This window comes from Nothobranchius furzeri, chromosome 15 (assembly GCF_043380555.1).
Source record: "Nothobranchius furzeri strain GRZ-AD chromosome 15, NfurGRZ-RIMD1, whole genome shotgun sequence".
NCBI lineage: Eukaryota > Metazoa > Chordata > Actinopteri > Cyprinodontiformes > Nothobranchiidae > Nothobranchius > Nothobranchius furzeri.
This window is the reverse complement of record NC_091755.1, coordinates 38,986,942-39,014,468: the sequence shown is the minus strand read 5'-3', so window position 1 is coordinate 39,014,468 and position 27,527 is coordinate 38,986,942. Positions and strand designations below refer to the sequence as shown.

At 43.7% G+C, this 27,527-nt stretch overlaps 1 protein-coding gene across 2 annotated transcripts; it reads right to left on the bottom strand.

Annotated features, from left to right (window-relative positions):
- Nucleotides 1-195: 195 nt before the first annotated feature.
- On the bottom strand, nt 196-12,800 carry mul1 (mitochondrial E3 ubiquitin protein ligase 1). Of its 2 annotated transcripts, none has more exons than XM_015967108.3 (5): nt 12,665-12,800; nt 11,529-11,667; nt 10,218-10,305; nt 8,807-8,927; nt 196-1,517 (listed from the first exon to the last, which is right to left on the bottom strand). In XM_015967108.3, the coding sequence occupies exons 2-5, from the start codon at nt 11,646-11,648 to the stop codon at nt 788-790; spliced, it is 1,059 nt and encodes a 352-aa protein (XP_015822594.1). In that variant the 5' UTR covers nt 11,649-11,667; nt 12,665-12,800; the 3' UTR covers nt 196-787. The 2 variants fall into 2 exon arrangements, with proteins under 2 accessions (XP_015822594.1, XP_015822595.1); XM_015967109.3 differs by having other exon boundaries at nt 11,529-11,664; nt 12,665-12,749.
- Nucleotides 12,801-27,527: the final 14,727 nt, after the last annotated feature.

The following is a 27,527-nucleotide window of genomic DNA, read 5'->3' as shown; positions in this document are numbered from 1 at the left end:
GAGCCTTTGGATGGTCTCTCAGTCTAAACTGGATTACTGACAAATGGACTTTTGCTCCATATTCTCATTTTTCCTGCTTCACCTGTGAACCTAAAACAGAAAGAATGGCAGCAGGAACATTTCAACAGTTACCCATAAAAGCAGCAGGAGGACCCGTCTGAACCCAGTTCATGCTCACAGACAAGAGAACAGGTCGCTGTTGGATTACATCTTTTATTTTATTTTATATAGAGAACAAACTGAATATACCAAAACAGACCCAAACCATTTTAAAACATCTCTGATTTCTTAAATATTTAGTTTCTCCGGATGAAAGGAGAAGTAATATGTATTTAAAGTTCCATAAATAAAGTTTTTGACTAAAATTATGATTTTTTTTTCAGCTTTACTGAGATAAGGAGGGTAAATGTTTCAAAATCAAAGTGTTGTTGCCATCTGGTCTCCAAACGTTTTCCTGCATGACTCCTAAAATCTAAATTCAAACGGGTTACAGGCGCAAGTAAAGTCAGACAGGAAATAAGTCACCTGCAGTTTAGAACATGATCAAAGTTTCAGAGATGAGTGGGAACCTGCAGGTCCTGCCGGAAGACGACGAGCCCTCTGGAACCTTCTGGAGAACGTTTTTGATTTGTGACGCAGAGCAGCAGCCCAGTGTGGTTCTGGCTGCAGATGCTGCTGATTCCAGATGTTTAGGAGCAAACAGTGAACACTGCAGACAGTAAAGACTACATTTGGATGTGAGGGCTGAGCATCATGATGCCGTACGAGTGTGTGCATACACACGGAGTTAACTGTGGTACAGAGGCACCATCCTGTCGATGGCAGACCTGCAGATGGGACATTTCTTTGGTGCAGGAAGGCTGTGGTAGCACTGGATGCAGGCACACACGTGACCACATTCCAGAAAGACACAGGAGCGTTCCTGGCTCAAACATACAGTACAGCTGGAGGGGGACACGCTGCCCTCCTCCATCTGGAGTTCACGCATGCGCCTCCTCTGCTGCTCCTTGAACTCCTCCATCATGCTCCTCTTCTTCCTGCTCTGTCTGTGGTGCATGTAGCGCTTCCACGTGACGAAGAGGAGCGTGGAACAGGCAGCAACCCCAAACACGATGAACAGGATCCTCCAGAGCCTGACGCCGGCCAGCTGCTTCCTCAGAAGGGACTCGTAGTCCTGTCGGGTCAGGAAGTAGGAGAAGCCCTGTTTGGGAGGCTGGAGCTTCAGGAGGTTGTTATCCAGGACCAGCTCCCCCACTCCCGTCACGCTGTCACCCACCCGCAGCATCTCCTCTGATTCGTGGATGCCCTTTGGCCGCTCGCCACTGATGAAGTGACCGATGACGCTGGACAGGGACTGGATGGTGGGGTGGAAGTTCTCATAGGTGGTCTCCAGGTCCAACTCTGCAGCATCTAGTGGACGGATAACTCGAACCGTCGTGGTGAGGCGTTCATCATGAGAGCCGAGGTCAAACGGGACGGTGTTGGTGCGCTGGTGGATGACTTTCTCCGTGCTGTTCCTGTGCAGAAATGCCAGAGTTACCAAGGCAGCAGACGGTTCACACATCCAGTCATCTCTGCAGCCTTTTGACTTCACCAAGTGTGTTGAGCATCATCACAGCTCCAGCACAGCCCAACAGCAGCCTTTTCAAACCTCAGCTACAAGCTGTGCTGCTCCCAGCGGACGCTCCTGAAGCTCCATGAACTCTCACCAACAGAGACGCCAGCACCAGCTGGAGCAGATCCTTACCTGAAAGTAGCGTGCCATCCACACGCTGAAGGCTTTCAGACTCAGTTTGACTTCATGTTGCTTCCATCCATTATTCTGGTGCTGAAAGGTGGTTCCACTCTGAGAACCACAACTATGGTCTGTGTCTAACCCATCAGCTCTTGGGCGGTATTACGGTATTACCGTATACACGCGGTATTACAAAATAGCGACGGTGTCAGTTCCAATACCGTCATGAAAAACAGCTGTGCGACTGACCAGTTCCTCTATCCTCCCCATACTCCAGCTCTGCAGGGAGAGCGTGTTGGCTGTGTCAGAAAACGACCTCCAGCTTACAAAGTCAATTTAAACCACAATTCTAAAAAAGCTGGAGGCCAAGTATGAATCTGATTCAGTACGCAAATTAATGCGAAAATGCACTTTCCTCGATCCTCGTTACCGTGGCAGATATGAGCTTGATGACAACGCACTGGCTGAAATCAAAGCTGAATTACAGGCTGAGATCGTGAGCTTAGAGGGGCAAACAGCACCAGAAGCATCCGAACCATAGAGGAACGAGCACAACCTGAACCCCCACGCAAAAAGATGTCTCTGGGGGGCTCTCCTGCAAAAACGAGCCGCTGACGCTGCGCCGGAGGGTCCGTCAGCGCAGAGCAACGAGCTGGAGCTGAAATAACAGCGTACTGTTTGGAAACTGTTATTCAAGGGGATGAAAACCCTCTTCTCTGGTGGAAATATGCTGCCAGTCGTTTTCCCCAGATGTCACGACTGGCCCGGAGGTATCTATGTATTTGTGCCACCAGCTCACCATCGGAGCGGGTTTTCAGCACCGCAGGGAAAGTTGTTGGTCCACAACGTGCAAACTTGAACCCAGAAAAAGTAAACATGCTGGTTTTTCTGGCGAGAAATCTTAACTAGATTTGCTGCAACATGCCGTAATGTTCACACTCCTGTGTGTGTGTGTGTGTGTGTGTGTGCGCGCGCACGTGTGTGGCCGTGTGACGGAGTTTTCTTTTTATAATTTTAATGCAGTTGTTTTGGTTGCAATTATTTTTATAATTTCAATGTTTATGGTTATTCAACTCTTGTTGACTGTTACGGCCTATTTGCACTGTTTCATGCTGCTCGTTGATAAGTTGTTCACTTGATTTGCGCACAACAGCTGTCCTGGGTTTTTATGTTGATTTATTGCTGTTGGACTGTTGACTCTTTGCACTTTTTTTTTTCCGGAACTGCGCTGCTCTGGGTGGCTGCATGTTGGAGTAGCTCTGTTGACGATATGTAAGTTTTGCCTTTTCTTGGGCATTTTTTCTTCTAGTTCCTCAAGAAAAACTGTATTTTTTGGACACTTTACTTTTCTGTTTCTGGTGCTGTGAAGCTTGGAGGATTTTTACTGCTGTTTTTTAGCTTTTTTCACTTTTTGAGCATTTGTTATGATGCGTAACCATGGCAACAAGCTGGTTTACAATCAGGAGCAGCTGATTAACATTGGAAAGGCTGAAATAATACCTCAACTGAAGCCACAAATCCCAAATGAGCTAAAACACAAGAAGCGTGGGTGCAGAGCGGGAGCAAAACGGAGACAGAGAAAGAGGAAATTCAAACCATCTCTTCCATCGATCATAATGGGCAATGTGACATCACTGGCCAACAAGATGGAGGAACTCCAAGCCCTTTCAAGGACTCAGCCAGAGTTTCGGCAGTTTCGGAACCGCTGGAGGAGATAATGCATAGAAGGATTCTCCAGAGAATCAAGAAAATGATGGACAACCCTGAGCATTCTCTTCATAAGACTGTCCGACAACGGAAGAGTGTCTTCAGTCAGAGGCTTCTTCAGTTTGGCTGCAACACTGACCGCTACTGGAGATCCTTCCTGCCAACAGCCACTGTAATATACAACAACTCTTTGATGACTTGATTATTATTATTACTCTGAGCTATTACAGCAATCAATTTCCCTCTGGGATTAATAAAGTATTTTTGAATTGAATTGAATTATAAGCTGCGTTTTTTGTGTTAATAAATATTGTTAGTAGTATGTGAGTTGCGTTGTTATTTTTTTAGTAATTGTTTGGTATTCGGATTCAGAAAGGTGAAGGTCCACTTGAGGCTTACGTCATACTTTTTAAGTATTCACGGTAATACCGTATACCAGGATGAAATTAAGTGGAAGTTAGACGGTATTCAAATTTGGATACCGCCCAAGCCTAGCTGTTCCCAACCTTTTATTCTAGAAGCTACTAAGAGTTTATTATTACGTTTAAGGTGAGAAAGTCTCAGGTGTGTGACATTTCCTTCTATGATGCCTGACTACAACAGGAGTGTTTCTTTGACGTTGGGCGAGCTCTCGTCACAGAAGAGGATTTTGAAGTCTTTTATGAAGGAAATGCACATGTCCAAAAAGCTGCGATTCAGTAGAAGAATGTGTGAACGTCAGCGAATCTGGAGTTAGAATCGATGCATAAAGATGCTTTTCTTCACTGACTAGGTGATTAAATCTCAGGTATGCAGAGCTGAGTGAACGGAGACGCCGCGTCTGTCTGCTGGAGCTGATTCACCACAGAAAACTTCACGATTAAGATTATTTTGGTGGATATTGATCCCGTCTGGATCACCTTCTTCAGCTCCAGCGGACTGGACCTCCTCAGGATCACGGTCAGAGACCTGGGTGTAGGTGATTCTGGTACTTTTGCCACCTGGCTGTGGCTATGAGGGCCCTCTGTAGATCAGGTCGAGGATGAAGTTATGAGTCTTCTACATTTTTTTTTAGATTTTAGTGACTTTTACATGGTCATTGTGGCTTTTCCCTTGTTTATGTTTTTAATTAAACAGGTTACCGTATTTTCCGGACTATAAGCCACTACTTTTTCCCACGCTTTGAACCATGCGGCTTATAATGAGGTGCGGCTTTAGTCAACCAGAAAGGATGGATGCTGGAAAGTCTAATGAAGGAGTGGTAAAAGGAGCGCTACAGAAAGCGCCCAGGAGGAGTTTTTTCACAGTAAAACGGTGCTGCTTGTTTTCCCAGCTTCACCGCGGGATGACGACAGCGATACGGACATCGCCACAGAAAAGGTATGTGACGAAGCTCTTCTGAGGCTGTTCAACTCCGACACTGAAGAAGATGATTTCAGTGGTTTCAGTGCGCAGGAGGAGGATGAATAAACTAATCAATAACTTTTCTGTTTTGTTTGATACTGATCAGTTCAGTTACATTCAATTCAAGTTTATTTATAAAGCGCCAAATCACGACAAGAGTCGTCTCAAGGCACTTCACATAATAAACATTTCAATTCACAGTTCATTAAGCCAATCAGAAAAAATGTTTCCTATATAAGGAACCCAGCAGGTTGCATCAAGTCACTGACTAGTGTCAGAGTCTCTACAGCAATCCTCATACTAAGCAAGCATAAAGCGACAGTGGAGAGGAAAACTCCCTTTTAACAGGAAGAAACCTCCAGAGAATCCTGACTCAGTATAAGCAGATAAACTTTATTGTATAACGGGTAAACTAGTAGTAGCACATCCAACGTCAAGGAAAGCAAAAAGTTATTATCAGGAGAGGGAGAATGTTTAAGTGGTTAGCAGCAGTGTGCTAGACGATGACTTTTACGTTCTGTTTCAGCAGGATGGTTACATGTCAGACTGGGATGTTAACACATAATATGAATGTAAACCAACATGTGTTCTCTGTGGGTTCTCCAGCAGCGTTCACATCAATGAAATAAAAACAACTAAATAAGCAAGGATGAGCTCATTTAGCTCCCCTACAGCTCTGATTTCTAGTTTGTTTTCTTCATTGAAAACTAAAAGAATTAGGATTTTTAAAGCAGACAGAAAACTTCCTGTTGTCTGGTTGGGTTCTTTAACCCGACCTTGACGTGAGTGTTTGTATTTGCGTTCTGGTGCAGCTGAGGAGTTTGAGTTCTTGTTTTAAAAGCAGAAACAACCCATGCTCTTTTCCCAATGCTGTAAGTGCTCAGCGGGAAATCCACTCTGTCCCTTTGAACTGAGTACAAAATGTAGTTTCTACTTTTATAAAGCTGAGAAAAGTTCTATCTTTCTACCCTTTCTACACCTTTTCCAGCCTCTTCTTCTGGCTCTTGGAGAGTGCAGATGCTTTTTTCCTCCTCTCCTCCCTATCTTACCCTCAAGGCTCTTTGTCTGTCTTTGGGTGCACGGCTGCTTCTGCATTTTTTCTGGAAACTGAAATTACTAAAATGAACCTGGTCAGTTGATCAATTAACGCGACTGATAAAATTTTTTCAACGATGAGAACGGGAGAAGGGGCTCCCGGATGCCCCTCTGGGACAGAGCCAGATGGGTATATCATGGACTCCTGTAAACAGTGGAACCTGATTTGCCTCTCTCAGCTGTCTGTGGAGGATTCTGAAGACGTCTGGATATTCGTGGTGTTGGTGTCAGGTTTCCTGCTCTTTGGCCTAGGAGGCTTCCTGGCTTACCGGAAAATTAACAAGCTGTCGAGGAATATTGGCGCTCTCCCCGAGCTCAGGGATGGATTACACCGCGCTGTGAATTCACAAACTCACTTAATTGTCGAGATGAATCGTAAGCTTGGAAATTTGGCTGAGATTCATGCGTTGGCACACAAGATGGATGCCGTCAAGGAGAAAGTGGGCGAATCAGCACGGTTGGGATGGATTAATTTACGCCATTATTGGGATTTCGAGAGGTTGAGGACCAAGGAACTTTAAGACAGAGAGGAAATTATCTCTGTCTGGCCCCAAAACAATTTCTAATCTGAATCTGGTGCCCTTGAGCCTGTGAGGCTGCAATGAATACTCCCCCCCTCAGAAGACATGTGGAATGCTGCCGTCGCTATGGCAACTCTGTCTCCTATCCCAGCCTGGGCGGGACTGCGGGCTGTGAAGGCCGCCGAATCGTTCCAGGAGTCACTGTGCTCTCCAAACCTCAACAAACTCCTTCCCCTGTCCACACTGAGTTGACGTGCGCTGCTTATCGTGGCTGCAGGAACTGACGTGTGGAGAGTCCCAAACCCACCACCCCACCTAGTGGACACTTATGCTGTGTGTTGTCTGAAGTCTGCTGCATCTCTGTCTGAGGTGTTTTTTGCATAGCAAAGCTGACCTCCCTGTGGAGGGTAACTCTGAAGTGCCTTTTTCCCTCCACCTGAACCAATCCTCATGTAACCCTCTTTTCTCTATTAAGGTAGCGCGACTCAGGGTTGCGAATGACCACAGTCACCAATTCTTGTCATGTGTCTTGCCCATGTATGTCTGATCTCTGAATTGTGTGTACTGAAACTCCAATTTCCCTCTGGAATTAATAAAGTATCTTTGAATAAAGTGTAAAGGAAAGTCTTCCTTTAGAAATGATGAAACAAACTAGACATTTATTTCCTCTCCAGTCAGCAGCTCTGAAACCGAGCTGGAAGGAAGTTCTAGGGCTGGGCGATATGGCCTCATATCTATATTGCGATATAATCTGAAGCATGTGCGGTAACGATATATGTTGTCTTCTGTTTATATATGTCAAAATGAAATGCTTTTAAATATCCTCATGTGGCAAATATATGTCACTTGAGTAGGGATGGGTACCGAATTCGGTACTTTTTAAAGGTACCGACAGAATTCCATAGCACAGACCGAGCACCGATTCACGTCATTTGAAACGGTGCCTCGTTTCGGTACCCGTCCTTCATAACGAGAACTTGCCAAGACAGCTGCGCGTGCGCAAGAGCGTTATGTCGTCGCTCGCTGCGAGCGAGTTGTAAACAGAGCAGCATGGTAGAAAGAACACACGCTAAAGCTTGGGTCCACTTCACTAAATGTGATGGGTAACTGGGCGATGATGAAACCAGCGACAATGATCTAAGTGAGACATCCTCATCTTAATCTGCTCCGGTAGGTAAATACCGTTTCGCTAATGGTGCGTTCGCTTTCTCCTCGGAACTCCGAATTTCCGACTAGAAAAACATGAACGCGCTCTAAAGTTTGGCTTCACTTTACTAAATGCGACGGGTGATTGGGTGAAGATGAAACCAGCGACAACGATCTAAGTGTGAGGCATCATCGTTTTAATCTGCTCCAGCAGTTAAATAAACTTAAAGATAACGTTAGCTTGATATGTTAGCTTCCATTGCCACAGTTGTTATCAGCTAATGGTGCGTTCGCTTCTCCTCGGAAATTCTAACTTCCCAGTAGGAAAAATCTAATGAAAAAAGACGTCAAAAGGAATGAAGATACACAGTAAATTTAGTTCACAGTAAAGATGTTTGCTTCAGTTTAATTATCAGCTTATAAAACTACAAGAACGATGTTAAAGTACACACAGTTGAATGTTATTTATCGTGATATTTATCAAAAATTGTTATATATTGAGAAAAAATATATTTAATTATAAAAGAGAATTGAAATAATAAACATTCAAAAGTATCGAAAATTGGTACCGTTAAGTACCGGTATCGATTCCTAGGTACCGGGAATTAGTACCGGATTGATTCAAATGTCAAAGGTACCCATCCCTACACTTGAGGCATATAGGCCTCCTCCTCCGCCCACTCCATGCCTGCAGTCACTGCCAATCTGTTGTCCCAATGTCAGCAGGGTGCACATCTTAGTGACGTCATGTGTTATCGCGATATCACGGTATTGCGATATAGCCAAGAACTCTATCATCACCCAATTTTATATCGTTTCTACCTCATATCGTTTATATTGCCCACCCCTAGTTGTGACATTTAGTCGGTGACATTTGCAGATGTGTTTACATGCAGTTTGACACGTTGCAGCTAATAAGCTACCCAGCGTACAAACAGATGGTGGGGGTGCACTTCTCTAATGAATGTCCGGCCACTCCTTCAGCTACATGACATAAACAGGCGCTCGGTGACTGGCGTTAGCATCACCGTCTGCTTCGCCCCTTATGAAGCAATGACATTCTGATCGTACAAAACCACACGCTCCATCTGCCTCAGCGTTCTGATGATGGTGTGAACATGTGAACCTTTCATGTCATCAAAACAAAATAAGTTACCTAAAATCTGTTTTTTCCCTTCAGCAGTTTAGTCGCATCTGTTCCTTCTGCTCTCATGCTCACCATAAGTGAGTAGTGCGATTCCACACCATCTTCTCCTCTTTGAGCGTCAGCCTCTCTATCACTCCCTTGCAGTTATCAACAAACTGGCTGCTCAGGGTGTCCTTCACAGATCTCACCACACCTGCAGGACACAGCAACTCTTACTCAACAAAAACAAGGTCTCCTAAAAATAAAGATCACACTGTAGACTTAAAAACGTGTTTCTGTGTCAAAGGTAGAAACGTTTACCACTTTATTTGTTGTAGATAGCTTCCTGAATGGCCTTAAGCCTGGTTTATGCTTCTCCGTCAGCTCCGCAAGGGACAGACACGCACGGATTGACGGAAGCGTTTTGCTCTCATTCTTCTGCGTCTCCTGGAGTGTTGCAAAGCAATTCCCCTCCAGGACAACAGAGGGCGTAGCGCTGTTCTGTGGTATCCTGTCATGTATCGGTCCAAGATAGTGTGTTTATATTGTGTTTTTTGTGTATATAAGAGACTTTTAACACGGACTTATTTGTCTCTCATTCTCCCACCTCTTCATGCGCTCCCCACCTCTAAACCCACATTTCCTGTCATTTCCGTTCACAAATAAAACGCTTGCTGCGCATCTTTTCACTCCTCCAGCCACGGGAGGATGAAACGTTCATATTTTTAGAGTTTTTTCATGAGGTATTCTTCAAGCTTCTCCGTGTCTGCCGCTAGTTATCCTCGGCTCTCTTTGCAATGGCGGCGCTGTAAACAACAGCGGCGTCCTGACCAATCACAAGCTTGCGTAATCCGTCTCGTTCGATGGATGTTTAAAAAAGTGGGCTCGACTCCGTACGTACTTGCGTGCCTGCTGGAGCCCTACGCAAGGACGGATAATGGCGTTGCGTGTCTCCGCACTGACGCAGACGGAGAAGCATAAGTCAGGCTTTAGAATGGAGAAAAGGAGTTCACATGGCTCAGGATTGATGAGCTAAAGGCTAGTCAGAACACAGCCAAGAACAAAGTGGATTGCTGATGTCTTAAAACATCAATCACCAATTTCATATTTATCCATGTAAATATTACTTCACAACCCTTTATACTACAAACCATCAAGAAGCAGGGAGAATTAAGTTACAGGTTTAAAAAAAAAGTTTGCATGCATCAAGGAAATGTTGTTAAAGCTGTTTTAAGATTCAAAAAAGTCTAAGTGATCTCTCCACTCAGAGTAGTCATTAGCTCGTCAGTTCTGTAGGTGCTAAACTCTGTTTCCCTGAGCAGAGGCTGTTCAGGAACCAGTCTACAAAGAGAGATGATGATTATTTATAACCTTTTCCCCAGTGGTGTCCAAATGTTGCATTCAAGGGATGCAAACAATAAGGCTGCACTTAGGACGCCCTTGCTTTACACAGAAATAAACATCTAAACGTTGTTACTATCCCTCTAACAGCAGCACTACATACCTTCTATGACAGCATACGGCACACATCTCCCAGGAGTTTCAGACAGGAGGGTTTTTAAATCCTGATCAATAGAGACTTTCTTAGCTTCCTATGTTGAAAACAACAACAACAATTAAAACAAAGCAGGCAATACATGGAACACACACGATAGGGCTGAACGATCTATTGTTTTCGGACTGAAATTGCGATTTCAAATAGCACGATCATGTGACCTTTAAAGCTGCGGTTTTGACTGATCCAGGATCTGTGGTGTAACTTAATTTTTTTTTTTTTATGTCCGGGGTTTCCCCGTGTCAGGGCGGCGGGAACATCCAGCGCGGGGGAGGGGGGTGTGTGTGTACCGTCCAGTGCCGAGCCCAAATCCACAGCTGACAGAGCTACACATCTAGGTTATTTTCCCCGTTTTATGTTTCCACACACAGCGCTGCTAGAGCCGATAATAATGGCACCGCAGGTGGGTGAGAGAGAGAGAAGAGAGAGAGAGAAGAGAGAAGAGAGAAGAGAGAGAGAGAGAGAGAGAGAGAGAGAGAGAGAGAGAGAACGTAGGTGAGTAAGGGAGAGAGACTCCTGCATCGGAGCAGGTTCAGGCTGATTTTAAGGCTTGGTTTATGCTTCATCAGCGCGAGTGTGGGGTCGAGAACTTTAGTTGACTTAAAAGTTCAACTTCTCTTTTAAAAATGATTAGAATTTTTCTGATGGCACACGTTAGTTTAAACAAGCTAAAGTGTCAGAGTGTCTCTTTCAACGCGTGCGTCTATCACGGAGCTGACGGCAGCATAAACTAGGTTTTATAGCTGAGTTTTAGTGAGTAAAAACTATCAAACGGCTTTAAAAACCCACACAGCCAGCCTGCTTTGGTAATGCAGGGAAAACTGTGTGCATTTTTGTTATCCAATACATTTGAAAGCCGTTTCTACCTTCAGATTTCCTCCTTGCATTTTTGGAGTAGAACAAGAACTTGTATTTTATAAAGCAACTCTCTAGAAAAAAATGAGAAGTTGCTTCACAAGCACATAAAAAAAAGATATAAATATAACGGGAGAAAATATGAATAGCTGTAACTGTTTTTATTGTATGATTTGATAGTAAATATTAAAGTGAATGATTTGTTGTACTAGATTAGAATCTAGACCATCTTTTCACTTAATATATAGGATGGATTGGCAGGCTAGTGTTGTACTTGTGTTAGAAGAAAATCGTGGATTGAACTGAAATCGCAATTTCTAATAGAAAAATCGCAATTCAATCTTTTCCTAAAACCGTTCAGCCCTAACACACGACAAAGACACAGGACCTGTAAACGTGGCTGACCTTCAAGCGGGTAACTGTTTTGGATCTGCTCCTGTAGATGGAGTAGAAAATGGCCGTCAGTGCAGAGCTAGTGGCTAAAACCACTATCTGTACAGTCGAGGGTTTCCCACTGGGCTCCATCCTCCAGCACTGATGGCTGCTATGAGACAAAACACAGAATTATTAAAATAATCCACCATCACACACAGATGCTTACAGATCTCATGCAAAACTAGAAAAATAAATTGCTCAACTGATGAAACACAACTGTGTGCTTTAACCTCCACATCATTAAGGGTTTGATTATGATTCAAACCAACATAAAGTCAGTTATATGGTTAAACCCAAATGTTTACTACTCAAAAATCAGCTGGAACACCTGAATATGCTCACGAATGTTTAGGTTTTCTGACCTGTTCGCTTGTCTAATAATCAGGGTTTAAATTTGCAAACACATCTTTATAAATACTGGAAAGTCTTCAAAATGAAGTGACAATTAAGGCTGTGATTTGATTAGATTTTTATGACACCTTTGTTTTTAATAAAAAAATGTGAACTCAGCAAAAAAATAGTTTCTGACATATTCTAAAGTTATCTTATGTTTTAACGCAGAATGGATTATAAACGCAGAATTTGTTTGTAACTTTTAGGAAACGGTTCCGCGTTAGTTTTATCTAAAGTGAAAGCAGGTTTTCTTGGTCTCTACGGATATTTTAAACACATTTGTGTATTGGTAAATAAAATAAACAAAAATAACAGAATATTATCTTCATACATGCACAAGAACGTATAAACAAACCAGAAGGGGGAAAACATCAGTAATGAGTATTTAAAACATTCAGTCACAACCGGAAGTTAGCTTAAATCCCCGTAAACATCGCTGTGTGTAAAATAAAAAGCATCACGTTGAAAGTAAATACGCATTTTACTAAGTTTAATACTGTCTGAAGCCTCTAAACACTGTCAACTCCATGTGTGGTTCTATTTGAATAGAGGATGTTTTCTTGTCTCATATACATTAGCTTAGCTAATTTAGCAGTTTGTTAGCTAGCATTAGTCTACAAATGAAAGACATTTAAACACTAGCAATGATTGTAGTTGAGCGACAACACTACACAGCGTTATAATCACTATTAGCTTACTCAAAACAAAGTTACCTGTGTTGTCCTCGTCCTGTGGACAGCTGCTGCGTCTCCAGCTGAATCAGGAACAGGACACAGACGTGCAGTTACTTTCCTAGACAGCAGGTGGCGGTAGAGAACCATTATAAAAACAGCTGGATAAATAAACAGCCATAGACCTGTTCGAGATGAGCCAGTTCTGCGCAGATTCGATCACCGGTGATCGGCGCGCAGTGCATGCCGGTTAGATTTGTGTGTGTGTGTGTGTGTGTGTGTGTTTATTTCATTATTCCATCAATCAAACAGTCAAAGACACAAATATGGAAAAAAAAAAGATGTAATACATACACAAGCGATTAAAAAGAAAATAAACAAAATAAACAGAAATGAAGTAAACACAAGAGTAATTAAGCAAGTACATTAAACAGCGTACAAGTATTCAGAGTTCTAACTGCTTTTTTGTTCTGTACACAAGAAATGATGGATATATACTGTTCCAGTTCTGTTCTTAGCACAGGAAAAAAGGGTTTTTTATTACAGAGTTTAGATTTATGGATATGGAATTTAGCAACAAATAAAATCAAGTTGATCAGAAAGAGTGCATCGTTATCTTTACCACTGCCTCCAAAACAACCAAAAATGACATTTTTATAGTACAGGGAGAAATCATGAGCCAGTTCTGCGCAGATTCGATCACCGGTGATCGTCGCGCAGTGCATGCCGGTTAGATTTGTGTCCAACTTGACGCCAACTTGCTCTGACGTCATGCATACGTAGGCAACGATAAACTCGTGAGATCAAGGCGGCCGCAGATTTTGGAGCAAGACGCTGCAGTTGCTCTCCACCGGCTGCTAAACCTAGAGGATGACGGGAAACGCCTGGCTCTCACCTGATCTACGATCTGATTGGTTCATATTTTGATCCAGAACATGAAATGTTAGTTGTAGCTATAAATCAGGTTTTGATGATGACAACAATATAGGCCATAAAGAGAAATGTGTTTTGTGTTCTTTTGTCACGTTTCCTATAAGCACACTAAACCTACAGCTGATAACCTTTACTTATTATTACAGTCGTGTCTCTATATGCATTATATTCTATCCACAAGCATGTGAGGATGTGTTTCTGCTGCTAACAGACGCCAGAAGTTTACTTGTTCTTTACAATAAAATGTGTAATTCTAACATAGCAGAAATCTTATTGAATTGATTCAGACTTATCTTATTGAATTGATTCAGACTTAAAATGTCCCTGTTTATTATATTTGTGATTCATTTGTTTAGCAGCACATCACACACACAACATGCTCACCCATGTTTTCTTTGTAATAAACATATATTAATGTTCCTGGAAATAGAACATGAACAGCAATATGAGTCACACTCGAACAATTGCTGAGTTTATTGATATCTGAGGACGTTCTCAGTCATCCAGGTCATAGTTATTTTAAAAAAGGTTGTCAAACAGCAACTGGATTATGTTATTTCTTTAACAACATTTAACCCTCTCAGCTTTCTCAGTTTGTTGAGTTCTCAATGTTGAATGGAGACACAGCCACAGTTATTGGTTATGTCAACATAAGCTTAAATGAAGAAACAAGTGTCATGATAAGTTCCACCATCAGTAAAGTTCTACAACAACTAATGAAAATTGTTTATCCCTCTTCTGTCAGCAAATGGATGAACTTTTTGGTCGCACAGCGGTGGGAAGTGCACCACCTGGCACAACTGTTTCAACTCCCCTCTTTCCTAAAGAAGCCCATCCTTCAGCGGCTCAGTCATCACCTGCTGAAACCGAAGCGCAACCTGGTCTGTCATCGGCCATACAGGACGGACAAGCTTCTGGCTCTAAGAGAAGCAAGACTGCTCATCTCCCAGCATTTTTTCAGTCCTATGAGGCCCATGCTGAGCACAGGACCACTGCCTTGGAGTCACTTAGAGGGGCTTTTGGGCCCCCAAATTGCTAAATCCGCCCCTGGTGAGAATGTGTTGGAATTTAAGTTCTGTCCTCTGTATGTATGTGTGTGTGTGTGTGTGTGTGTGTGTGTGTGTGTGTGTGTGTGTGTTTGGATGCTAATTTTGGAATCATTTGGACAAAGAGGGCAAGCTGTTGTACTGTTGTTCAATTCTGATTGCTGTAGTAGCTCAGAATAAAAATAATTACAAAATTACAACGGCTGTTGACAGGAAGGATCTCCAGTAGCGGTCAGTGTTGCAGCCAAACTGAAGAAGCCTCTGACTGAAGACATTCCTCCGTTGTCGGACAGTCTTGAGAAGAGAATGCTCAGGGTTGTCCATAATTTTCTTGATTCTCTGGAGAATCCTTCTTTGCATTATCTCCTCCAGTGGTTCCACAGTCATCTCCAGAACAGAACCAGACTTTTTTATTAGGCTGGTGAGCCTTTTCAGGTCCCTGCTTCTGATGCTGCTACCCCAACAGATCATGCTGAAGAGATTACACTCTCAACAACAGACCTGTAGAAGATCTGCAGCATCTTGCTACAGACATTGAAGGACCTCAGCGTCCTCAAGAAGTGCAGTCTGCTGTGTCCCTTCTTGTAAACGGCTTCGCTGTTCTTTCTCCAGTCCAGTCTGTTGTCCAAGTGAACTCCAATGTATTTGTAATCCTCAACCACCTCCACTTCTTCTCCCATGATGGAAACAGTGTTTGACTCCATCCTGTTTCTTCTGAAGTCTAAAATCATCTCCTTTGATTTGTTCATGTTCAAGGTCAGATGATTGTTTCCACACCATGCCACAAAGCGCTCCACCAGCTCTCTGTACTCAGCTTCCTGTCCACCTCCATGTCATTTTTTTCCTTCAAGGCACTCGAGGAGTACAGATGCTTCTCTCTTTCGCTCCCTTATCTTTTTTCCCAAGGCTCTTTCTCCTGTCTGCCACAGAATGCTTCTCTGAATTTCATCTGAAAAACTCTATTTTTACTAACCATGGAATTGATAAACTGATCATTCAATGCGATTGATACAATTTTTTCAACAATGAGAACGGAGCAGGGGGCTCCCACATGTCCACAAGGGACACACCCGGTGGGATATATGTTGGATTCCTGGAAGGAGTGGAAAATCAAATGCCTCAGCCAGCTGTCCATTGAGGACATCTAAGACGTGTGGATATTCAGCCTGATGATCACTGGATTTCTCCTGATTGGAGTGGGAGGATATCTGTTTTTCTAGAAATTTGGGAAGTCGGGAGCGATTGGAGGGCGACCCGCACCCACGCAAAGCACCGTCCGTGTGGAGACTTCTCAGACTGGGACTGTACAAAAGGCCCCATAGTTGTGAGTTTTCCTTTCTATTCTGTTCAGTTGTTCACCTGTAGTTGCTTAGAGTGACCTTTAGATGTCACCCCACTACTTTGGATGGGAGAGGTTTTGGACAGGTGGATATGTGGGTGAGATCTCATGTGTGTTCGCTCCCAATTACCAGCAAAGAAGTGGTTATTTCGTGAGAAGTGTGCGTTACTGAGCAACGTAAGTCTGTGATGTGTGAGGATGTGCGGATAAAATGTGTTTGTGACTGTAATCGAAGTTAGAGGGAACTGACGATGTTTCTGTTTGTGTCGCTAGCGAGTGCTAAGCTAAGCTAAGCTAAGTTAGGCTAGCTCTCCTGCCGTGTGATTGGGGATAATTGTGTGCTGAGTTAGCTCAGTGGATTTATATATGGGATGTGGGTAATATCTGGTTTATGGTAGCAAAGGGGACGTTAGTTTCTTTCCTACCTGTGTTTCTGTTGATGTACTCTGAGTTACTATTATGAACATTTTAGTGATGTACTATTTTCTTTCTGTTCATTTCACACACACACACACACACACACACACACACACACACACACACACACACACACACACACACACACACACACACACACACACACACACACACCTGTACCTAAACTTGTATGTAACACCTGCTCCTCCAACAAGCCTGTTACCTTTGACTGTGTGGAGGCAATACACGCGTTTAAACCATCCTGGGTGTCTTCAGTATCTTCTTCCTGAATCGCCATCAAGGCCTAGAGTAGTGTTCTGGCCGACACTCCGGGGAGTGGCAGCTACAAACCGGAATCAACACCTTACAGTCCTCCCCTTCTGGGTTATCTACCCAACAGGGATGTTACTCGAGGTGAATCGTAAGCTGGACAATGTTCTAGCTGCTATACCGGTATTAGTGCGCAAAATGGATGTCATCTCGGAGAGAGTCACCGGACTGTATGGACAAGTTTAAAAACCCAAAATTGGCTTCACTGAAGGACTGGAAATGATCAGTTTAAAGACTGAAGGCAGAGAGGAAAATTATCTCAGCCTGACCCAAACAAATTCTTGTTATCTGAATTTGACGCCCTGGTAGCCTTGAGCTGCGAGCAAATACACCCCCCAAGAGGGAATGCAGACAGATGCTGTGAAATCCCGACCGTGGGTTGGTTGAAGCAGCTGGATGATGGCATCTTCAACTCCAACTCCATGGCGATATGCAAACTGCAGCGGGTCCTGATATGTCATAGTTTGCTTATTCAGGTGGACCAACAGGAGTCTCTCCAGGACTTTCAAGATGTGGGATGTCAGGACAACCAGTCTGTAGTCGTCATTGACTGATGGGCGAGTTTTCTTTGGAACTGGAACAAGGCAGGACTGGAACCTTCTCCTGAGCCAGGCTGAGGTTGAAGAGGTGCTGCAGAATCCTACAGAGCTGCTCTGCACAGGCCTTCAGTACCCTGGGGCTGACACCATCTGGACTTGCAGCCTTGTTCCTGTTCAGTCTCTCCAGCTGCCTCTTCACCTGACTTCTAGAGACAGATAGGTGAGAGGGGGAGGTAAATGGGGCAACAGCATCTCCTGACTTGGTTGAAGAAAGATTTATAGAACCAGAAGAGTCCATGACTGCGTTAGAGGACAAAAGAGCCTGCGTGTGACAGGAAAATGTTGGATCAGAGGAGGATGGGATGTCTGATTGGCTGGGGACAGGCGAGGAGGATGCTGGGTTTGTTCCTGAACTGAACCTATTGAAGAACTTGTTCAGTTCATTGGCTGTGTCCAGGCTTCCATCTGTGTAATCCTTCCTCTGCTTGAAGCCTGTGATCTTCTTCATCCCTGACCAGACATCTCTGATATTGTTCCTTTGTAGTTTGTTCTCCAGCTTTTTCCTATGTGCCTCCTTGCTGTCTCTGATCTTGATCTTCAGTTGCTTCTGTATACTCCTCAATAATTCCCTGTCTTCCTCCTTGAAGGCTCTTTTTTTTCTCATTTGGCAGATTCTTCAGTTCACTGGTTATCCAGGGTTTGTTATTAGTGAAGCATCTCACAGTTCTGGTGGGTATGATGTTGTCCACAGAGAAGTTTATATAGTCAGTGACACATCCAGTCATGGCATTGATGTCCTCTTCATATCCTTGGCAGAGAGTCATCCAATCTGTGGTCTCAAAACCACATTCTTTGCTCTGCAGGGCTTCTTCAGCATCCTGTGACCATTTTCTCACAGTTCTTCTTGCCACGGGTTGCCTCTGAACAGGTGGTTTGTATTCTGAGCAGAGAAAAACAAGATTGTGATCTGATTGTCCCAGAGGAGGTCTTGTTTTGGACATGTATGCATTCGTTACATTTGCATAACACAAATCCAATGTCTTGTTTTCTCTGGTGGAGCAGCTGACAAACTGTTGAAATGTTGGAAGTGTAGCAGAGAGTGAGGCATGATTAAAATCACCAGATATAGCCATAAATGCCTTGAGGTGCTGGGTTTGTAGCTTAGCGACAACGGAACTGATGGCATCACAAGCATTTTCAGCAATGACTGAAGGTGGAATATAAACAGTTACCAAGACAACACTGGTGAACTCTCTTGGCAAATAATATGGGAGACAACTTACTGCCAAGAGTTCAACATCTGGGCTGCAGAGACGACATTTCACTGAAACATGACCTGGATGGCACCATCTGTTGTCGACAAGCACTGCCACTCCACCTCCTTTTCTTTTCCCGCTCCTCTTCAGATCTCTGTCTGCTCGTACAATCAGGAATCCTGGCAGAGAGACGCTGGAATCGGGGATATGGTCTTGCAGCCACGTCTCAGTGAAACACATAACACTGCACTGCCGATACTCTAGCTGAGTCCCTGAAAGGGCTTGGAGTTCATCCATCTTGTTGGCCGGTGATCTCACATTGCCCATTATGATTGTAACAAAATAGAGTGATGTAACGATCTAGAGTTGTATTTTTAATATACTGTAAGTAGATCTAGTTTTTATAATCAGAAGAATAGGTTGTTTTTATCATCAGGGAGTTCATTTAACACTCTGTATTGACCTTGAGACAAGAAAAGAGAGAGTTGGGATCGTTTAAGAATTTTATTATAAATTCTACAATCTATCAGGACTAACTCTGTGTTGTTTGGAAATGAATGTGATGTTCGATGTGTGTGTGTGTGTGTGTGTGTGGTTGGTTCAGACTCCTTAGGCTGACTTCATTGAATCTGGTAGTCTTTGATTGTTTTGACTAGATATCACGAGGCTTATAAAGTGATGACATGAGCTGCTATTTTGCCGTGTACGTACCCAGTGGGGGGCCTCCCAGGTAGATCAGGAAATGCCAGGTCTGAAGACCTCGGATGTGCGCTGGAGCTGGTCAAAACCGCGGTCACAGCGTTTCAAAGCCCGTCTGAAGGGTCGACCCAGGTAACAATCGGCAGCGTCAGCAGGTGCTCTTATTTTGAAAGGATGTCATCTGGTTGTTAAACGACGAAAATCTCCAACTTCACAGTTCTTAGTTTAAAGACGAAAACACATCTGGCCAGGCTGTGCTTCTCTTTGGGATGACGGTGAATAGAACTGAAGTCAAAATGGAACTGAGGTTAAAATGGCGTTGCCTTGTTTTATATCTCTGAATTGTTGATAAGTTTTAGTAAAGCGGATAGGACACTTTAAGTCAACAAGCCAGATTCTCTTGCGGCAGCCAAAAGCTCTGATTGGTTGGAACAATGTGTCATGCGTTTCTATGGAGATGAGGGTCAGTCTGTGTGCAGTAGTCCTGTTTTCATTAAACACATAAATCATGACATCTTTATTCCACAGATCATTCACTTGATTATTATTGATCAACATCTGTTTCGACTAGCTTTAATCACAAATTAAGTACTTTGATTATTGAAAAGCGTTCTTCTTCTCCTTCTGGCTCTTCTCCTGGAATGTAAACAGTCTGAGGAACACCCGACCTTGGCGTTTTCTACACGGGTTAGGGCTGCTCGATTATGGCAAAAATAATAATCACGATTATGGTGACTGAAATTGAGATCACGATTATTTAGGACGATTTTTCAATTTATGTTGATTTTATTTGTTTTTATTCAGTCATAAAACTGCTCAGGGCACAATCAGGACAAAAATAAGAAACAAGATAATCACTAAAATAACTCCTGATTCCCAGGATTAAAAGACCAATATACTTATAGCTCATAGTTTATGACCCAAGGGCTGTAGACCTTGGTTTAACTCATTTAAGTCTAACCAGTACAGACCCAAATACCAATATCTTGCATATACTGACAGCAAGAATTATACAGTGGCATTTATAACAAATGAATGCAAATAAATTGATGTTCACAAAATGTTGCATAACATTTATTTAGTCGTGTCAAGGTGCTGTAGGAGAGTACACTAGCACCGTGTCCTCAGAGAGATTATTTATTATTTATCAGCGTGTGGAACATATTTCTACCTTATTTATAAACTATTTATTTACAAGTCCATCAGTTAATGTAATAATTGCCCCAACCACAGCTGCACCCCCCACCCCCCACCCCGGTCTCACAGCAATCGGGCAAGCTGCACGTGTGTTTAGCATGCCGCACATTTAGCTGTTTTTAGCTGCTCAGGAGTCCGAAGGTGCGGTGTGTGTGTCACTCACGCTGGTTAATCCAACAGGGAGCCGGCTCCGAGAGCTGTCTTTAGCGACCGACACATCACTACATCATTCCCTTTCCTAATGTCCTGAAGAACGGTCCGGAGCACAGGCGGAGTGTTTAGCTAACCTGCAGGAAATGTCGACGACAGTTATCCAGAAAGTAGCTAAGGGTTACCAGAGCTGTTTCTGAGATGTTCGCTAGGTATTTTTAGGATTAAAAAGTCAAGAAGGGGGTCTGAAAAGCTGCTAGAAATACCGTCAAAGTCGCTAAGTTGGCAACACTGTGGAGGAGCGCTTCATTTGCAACTCAGGGCAGCGCAAGCGGGAGGAGCAAATAATCGGCTTGTTTTGTTTTTTATAATCGTTCAAAACTCAGATCGTAATCGTGATTAAAATTCGATTAATTGAGCAGCCCTAACACGGGTGTTACTGTGTACAGGGGCAGCTGTGTGGAGCTGAAAATTATGAAGTTCATAACGTTACATGATCGATGGAAGAGATGGTTTGAATTTCCTCTTTCTTTGTCTACGTTTTGCTCCTTCTCTGCACCCGCGCTTCTTGCGTTTTAGCTCATTTGGGACTTGTGGCTTCAGTTGAGGTATTATTTCAGCCTTTCCCATGTTAATCAGCTGCTCCCGATTGTAAACCAGCTTGTTGCCATGGTTACGCATCATAACAAATGCTCAAAAAGTGAAAAAAGTGAAAAAAATAGCAGTAAAAATCCTCCAAGCTTCACAGCACCAGCATTTCACCAGCACAGCATTTCAAAGTAGCCTCAGTGGATATACACTGAATTTATAGTAAGCAAGTTAAGTTTATTGTTGTTTGCTCTTAAAATTTGGACTAGATGTGTAAAATGTGCAATCACTACAACACAAAACCAAATGACAATGCAGAAAATAACATTTAAAGCCCTTGTAAAGTATATAACACAAATTTCCTCGTGTTATATCATTGAAGCCGTTTTTACAAAATAATGCTGTTAATTAGCCGCAACGCCGTGGCAGCATCAAGGACCCTTAGGTCATTTATAAGTGGTCAGACCATGGTGGTCATGTGGTGCAATCGTTTCCATTTTATAAGAGATTAGGCGATGGCGGCATAAAGATGGGGATATCACGGACTCCCGTTTATCTTGGACATAACTTGCTTTTTATTGTGATTGAAGCCGTGATCATTACATTTTTTTTAACAAGCCGCTCCTAAAGGTGTCTGTCCCCATCAGTCCCTGTGCAATCTCTGATGATCTGAGCTTCAGCTCTAACAGAGAAATGCTCATGGAGCGCTGCGGCGCTCCAGTTTGCTGTCTCGGCTGATTTTGTTCAAAAGCAAAACTTACGGCTCGTGTTTACTTTCATTTTCAACATAGTTGCCAGCCGAGCATGATGTTGCGCAAAATTCGCGCAATGTCATGCTGCCATGGGGTTTTTATAAGGCACACCGTTGCTGTAATATTACGCTAATTTGCCGGCACGGATTTCTTGTAAAAAGGGCTTTAGTTTGTATGATTTAAAAGTTAATAAAACTGTTTTTCCTCAAATCATCTTGGTGCTTTTTGGAGGGCCCCAAGCAGTCGCTTAATTTGCACATGCCTTGGACGGACCGGCTCTGAACAGATGAACATCCCCATAACATGAACACCAGTGGCGGCTGGTGAAAAATATTTTTGGTGGGGCTGTGCTATTTTTTTTTTTAAACAAACTTGTGCTTTCTGAGCTTTGTGCACAACTTCACTATTTCCTGAATTAAGCACAGCTCTTTTATTTCCTGTCTTACATTATTGGACAAAGGGATTAATCCACGTGTGTCTGACTACTGCCTTGCGGACCAAGGTTGAAAAATACTGCATTAAATTGCACATAAAATAACATGACCATAAATGGTCCACATCCACATTACTGTTTGTGAAACTAACATACTGGAGAATTTCATCACAATAATATTAAATAAACAAGCATGTACCTGATCTTTTGCATGCTGTTGGTGAAGCTCTGGATGACCCCTGTGATGTAGACAGAGTCAATGTTCCTCTTCTGCAGCTGGTTGAAAAGCATGTCCACATGTGGCATAATCTTGTGACACAATGCCAGCAGAAAGCCGAAATCTTCTTCCTCCAGCATTCTCACAAAGCCTCCTGCCTCTCTCTCAGTGACTGGATCAAAGTCATCCGAGTCTCTGATCTAGGGCCCGACCGATATGCTTTTTTGGGGGCCGATACCGATATAAAACTTTTAACAAAGGCCGATAGCCGATATAATGGCCGATAAATCTCCCTCACAAAAAAAGAAATAAATACAAATGTTCTTAAGATTAAACCCTTCATTCTCTGCCTTGTTGATGCAAACTTATTTCTCTATTACACACCAAAGAACTGTCTCAATTAGGGATGCAAACAATCAATCGATTATCAATTAATTGTAGATAAGAAATTACTCAAGTAAAATGATTTAATTGCAATTAATTGAATTTTGAGTCCGTAATTCCCCGCTAGTCCTCGCGGGGTGTGCTTGACGCCAGACGTAGTTGACGCACACGCAGAAACACAAGCAAAGCTGGGCTCTGACGACAACAGACAAAGGAGAAACGATCGGTACACTGAGGATGAAGACGTCAAAACGGAGTGGTTGTGTGACTCCATGAAAGCAGAGGGCATTACCCAGCTAATATGCAACATGGTTACTACAGACATGCTGCTGATAAATGTTGTTGATGGACAGGGATTTCAAGAAGTGATAAAGTACATTGAGCTGGGGTACAATATCCCCTCTAGAACAACCATAACAATTAATCTTTGATTAGGGAATATGGTTTGCATTTTGTCTTTACGTGATACAGAAGATAGCATTTTATGTTACGTATACAGTAGATGGAACCGATTCAGAGGGAAGTTCAACTTTTCAGAAAAATTGCCGCTTATCAATTAATCGATCATCGATCGATAAGATGAAACGACTATTGATTAATGAATTACTCGATAATTTGCATCCCTAGTCTCAATAACTCACTGGGGTTTCCAAGTAATGCAAATAAGATTTATTTTGCAATCTCAAAAACAACAGAACACACAAACTACTACTGAAGATGAGCAGATGCTGCAGATTACATCACCAGATGGATCTTTAATGAAGTAGGCCCACACCTTACTACGACCCTCTTTTTCCATCTGTAATAAAATAATCAGCATAAAAGTACAGTTATATATCTGTTGATACTAAGACAAAGTAAAATACATTAAATGTGGCATTTTTATACTAAAAAGTTTAAAAATTATCATGTAAATAAATTATATCAGGCATTGTGGCTCAAAACCAATGGCTCCGTTTTTGTTTGGTTCCCCAGCTGTTAAGGTTTTCTCATTTAGTATTCGTCTTCCGTTTGTTGTCAGGTTTTTTTCTAGTTATTCTTCTTTCCCTTTTAGGATTATTTCTTCTTTAAAATTATTTTTATTTATAGTTCCTCCTGTGTTCCCCTGCTGTCCTCTGCTCCCACTCACAGCTCCTCCTCATAACTAGTCCTCTGTCATCTCTCACTCCTCAGTGCATACGGTTCCGTTTCAGTCATACTCTGCTGGTTTCAGCATCCTATGATTTTTGGCATTAAAATACTTTTGAGTTTTACACTTTTGTGTTTTGATCCTTTCCAAAGCCGACAGTATTAGGAAAATAAAAATAAGATACGTTAAATTAGTATGTGGCAATGTATAAGCCTTATGTAAAATATAAGGCTGAAAAATACAATAGATTTATTCTATTGCAGAGAGGGATGTTTATTTTCTCGTATTACCGCCCCCCCTCCTCTCCCAGCTAGGTAGAGGAGGGGGGACTCCCTACACAGCATTTCATTGCTTTGTTGCCAACCCCCCCTCGCCCGTCCTCAGCTGCGAGAACGGTCGTGTGCCGCCGAAGCGCCGCTAAACGGGGACTCCTTCATTCGTCGCCCTTGTTATCCTATTCTATAGGCCACATGGGCCGCCGAAGCGCTGCACGCTCCGCCCGCACCGTGCAGCGAGTTTCGGCGTCTGCACTATTTTTTTCGCAAGCCGCGGGTGAACCGCGTGAGTTTGAAAAGACTGCTGAAGAAGAGCGGAGGAAATTGTCTGAGAATATTCCAGAATGTCTACCAGAAAAAGGCCAATGTTACTTACTTACTGCCCTGCATGACTGAAGGGGAAGCAGCGTGAGCTCTGCAGCGTAATGCTGCGGCAGTTTTTATTTTATTTTTTCAGGTTAACTTTTCAATACGAGGCCACGAGGCACACAATAAACTTAGGAAGCATGTTGAGGGGAACCATACTTTTGTCACTGCTTATTTTACCGTTCAACTTACCACTGACACAACAAATATGCTTAAAACTGAAGACTTACCTCCTACTTCCTCATCACTGTCGTCTCTGCTTGACTTCGCTGCATGTGTGCTGTGATGGTGGCTCCACCCCCCCCCCCCCCGAGGAGTGGAGCCCACAACATGAGTTCATAAAGCTGGCGCCATCTGCTGGATAGGTAGCGCTATATCGGCCATATCGGCCGTCTTTTTGGCCGATAGCCGATAGAGTTAATGACCCCTATATCGGCCGATAATATCGGCCGGCCGATATATCGGTCGGGCCCTACTCTGATCATCTGGAAAAATCTGAGGAGGTCATCCTTGTGCTCATACACTGTGTTGACATCTCTCTCTTGGACAAAATGTGCCGGTTCTGATCCACTTCTTCATTGTGTTTCTTCACTGCAAGCCTGTGTCCCTCGTCTCTAGCTGCATGGCAATGTTAGCTCTGCCTAGCATAGCTAGCTTCACCGTGTTGTCCATGTGTGCCCGGGATAACTCATGTTTCTTCATCTTCTCAGAAAAATGTTTCATGTCCGTAACTCCTGACTCAATCCATGCCTCATCTGTCACAGTCGTTTTGAATAACAAACATGGAAAGCAAAATAACGCATTAGCGTGATTGCAGCCAGCTAGCCAAGCCTTCCTGGTGTACCAATTTCGGGAGAAGCCTCGTGTGTACAGTTTACCTCTCTCCTCCTCCTGCTGGCTTATCTTTACGTCGGGCTGATCTGGTCCAAGCTCTTTGACATTAAGTTTTTCCACCATAGTTCTCCTCTCGAACGGATACTGGAGAAGAGACCGAACTGAATTCAGTGGCTGCTGAGATCCGGTATCCATGCTGGTTGTAGGCTCACTGGCGTCCATGTCTATTACATCTGCGTCACGACTGTCACGACCAAAAACGTGCTGGGGTAGTCGAGTCTCTCCGAGTTCTACCGAACACCAACGAAAGCCTTTGGCGGTAGCTCTATCGCCCATCATACTTCTGAAACAACGTCGACGCTGATTGGATACATTCCCATTCCTACCGTTTGAGTTTCTTGTCAGCAATTGGCGGACTGCTTTCATGCTGTTTGGGCGATTGAAACACAGCCCACAGCCTTTCTGTCGGCTCCACAGCTCGGCAGAGAGCTTCTGACCAATATATATATATATATATATAATTTGTTTTTGTTACAAAACACACAATTAACTTAGAATATGTGATTATTGTTAAATTTATTTAAATAAAAATTAAAAACACTGGGGAAAACTGGGAGGGCGGCACCCTATCACCCTCTACTGGCCAGCCGCCACTGATGAACACATCTTCTTTATCTGGAAAGTAGTAAAGAATTTCCAAGAAACACCTTTTATTTTCTTTAAACTTTTTTCTGTCTGTACCTTTTATTAGAAGTTGTGTTTGTCGCTCAGTGAATTTTAGCAATTTTAGTATGCCTGCTGTTGAAATGACAGCACTGTAGGAGCTAAACGATTTGTAGCAGGATTTGGGATCAAAGTCATGCTGCAGGATAATTATAGGATCAGTCAGATGCATTTCTGTATGCGTCAGTGTGTGTGTGTGTGTTTGAGGGATGATTTGAATGTCAAACATTCTTGTACAGTATTTAAAGTGTCACAGAAAGTATGATCAACTGTTCTATTTCGTCTAGTCTTAGCCCTTAAGCGAGCTGCTATTGGAAGGGTGATCTCAGCATCAGCCAATCATGAAGAGCTTAAATGTACGCCCACCACGTGGGCACCCCTTGTGGGTTATATAAGTGGAGCGACTCCACTGTTCGCCTCCGTTTTCTCTTCATGCCAAGCTTAAGAGCTTCTTTTAAGAGCAATTATACAAGAAAAATCTACTCACCGACCATGTCCAGCGACGCCAGGACCTGCCCGGCCTGCCAGACGGGCTCCATCTCCAGCGGCGACCTGCACGCCAAGTGTGAGGTCTGTCTCGGGGCTCACCACGCTGGCCTGGCCTTGACCCCCAGGCCTCGTGCCCGTTTTGTACCGCTCTGCCCGTGGCTGCAAAGGTCCGCCGGGTCGAGTACTTCACCCCCTCCACCGACGAGGAAATTCCGGTGGCTGGCACGTACTCGCTGGACAAGGCGTTACGGTTCTTCAACGTCGGCCAGGAGCCGGCTGGCTCCTACCGATTGGACGATGTCATCGACAGCGAGGAGTACGACGAAGCTGGCTTCCATAGCCCTTCTTCCCTCCTGTACAACACAGAAGTGGACCACGAGGCTGGCTGCCATAGCCCTTTTCCCTCCTGTGCAACACGGAGGTCGACTACGAGGCTGGCTGCCATAGCCCTTTTTCCCTCCAGTACAACACGGAGGTCGACGAGCGTCGTGAGGAGCACGACGAGGCTGGCTGCCGCAGCCATTATTCCCTCCTGTACAACACGGAGGTCGACTACGAGGCTGGCTGCCATAGCCCTTTTTCCCTCCAGTACAACACGGAGGTCGACGAGCCTCGTGAGGAGCACGACGAGGCTGGCTGCTGCAGCCATTATTCCCTCCTGTACAACACGGAGGTCGACGAGCCTCGTGAGGAGCACGACGAGGCTGGCTGCCATAGCCCTTTTTCCCTCCTGTACAACACGGAGGTCGACGAGCCTCGCTCAGCGGGTCCTTCTGCCCCAGTGGTTTCTCGCTCCTCCCTGCCAGCAG

Bases quoted from the DNA above. Each gene is read 5' to 3' on its own strand.
- mul1 (XM_015967108.3), bottom strand. From the start codon at position 11,648: ATGGAGCCCAGTGGGAAACCCTCGACTGTACAGATAGTGGTTTTAGCC. The intron at 10,306-11,528 runs GTCAGCCACGTT...TTTTCAACATAG, and splicing joins AAACAGTTACCCGCTTGAAG to GAAGCTAAGAAAGTCTCTAT. The intron at 8,928-10,217 runs GTATGTAGTGCT...TGTGTCCTGCAG, and splicing joins GCCGTATGCTGTCATAGAAG to GTGTGGTGAGATCTGTGAAG.